The following is a 752-nucleotide window of genomic DNA, read 5'->3' as shown; positions in this document are numbered from 1 at the left end:
GGGGGCGCCCTGGGTGACCCGCCCCGGGCGCCCCCGCCGCTTGTACTTGTTGCCGTAGTCGAACTTTTCCTTCACGTCGTCCAGGCAGCGGCCCAGACGAGCCTGCTCCTCCTTGCCCGTGTAGTCCTGGCTCAGCAGGATGTAGGCCCGCCAGTTGGCAGAGTCGAAGCCCCAGTGGCAGGTCCGGTTCTCCAGGGCCTTGTGCGAGTGCACCACAAACTTGTGCGGTGGATACATGAGGCGGCAGTCGAGGCACTGGATGCAGGCGGCACTCGGGCTGCTGTAGAGCTCGGGCACCAGCAGCCCCTTGCACTTGCCGAAGCACTCGTGGTACACGCGGACGCTGCGCTCGCTGAGCTCCAGGCCCAGCGCCAGGCTGGCGGCCAGCTCCTTCTTGCAGGGCGGCGGGTAGGCGCCGCCGTAGAGCAGAGCGTTGCACAGGCGTTCGGCGTCCGTCTTGGTGATGAGCCCGCACGAGGGCGCCGAGAAGGGCAGGATGCCCATGACTTTGAGGATCTCCAGCTGGTCGGCGGTACAGCGCGAGCAGTAGATGTGCAGCTCGTCGCACACTGAGTTGATCTGCTGCAGCGAGAAGTCGCGCAGCACCGAGTTGAGAATCTGTGGCAGGCACAGACGTTTCTCGCCGCCCACCACGAAGCACGAGATGGTCTCGCCCTCCAGCACGGTCTCGCAGCGCTCGGTGGAGCGGTCGGACGGCATGAAAAAGGGCCCGGGCAGCACGGGCGGCGGGG

At 66.6% G+C, this 752-nt stretch overlaps 1 protein-coding gene across 1 annotated transcript in view; it reads right to left on the bottom strand.

Moving 5' to 3' along the window:
- SKI (SKI proto-oncogene) overlaps positions 1–750 on the bottom strand; it is a gene marked incomplete at its 5' end in the record, with an annotated part of 94,672 nt that extends 93,922 nt beyond the window's left edge. Inside the window, 1 exon segment of the mRNA XM_006161366.2 lies at positions 199–750. Within this exon segment, the coding sequence (XP_006161428.2) occupies positions 199–750 (552 nt within the window).
- Positions 751–752: the final 2 nt, after the last annotated feature.

Source organism: Tupaia chinensis, unplaced genomic scaffold (assembly GCF_000334495.1).
Source record: "Tupaia chinensis unplaced genomic scaffold, TupChi_1.0 Scaffold138464_1, whole genome shotgun sequence".
Taxonomy (NCBI): Eukaryota; Metazoa; Chordata; class Mammalia; order Scandentia; family Tupaiidae; genus Tupaia; species Tupaia belangeri.
This window is presented reverse-complemented; position numbering and strand designations above follow the sequence as displayed.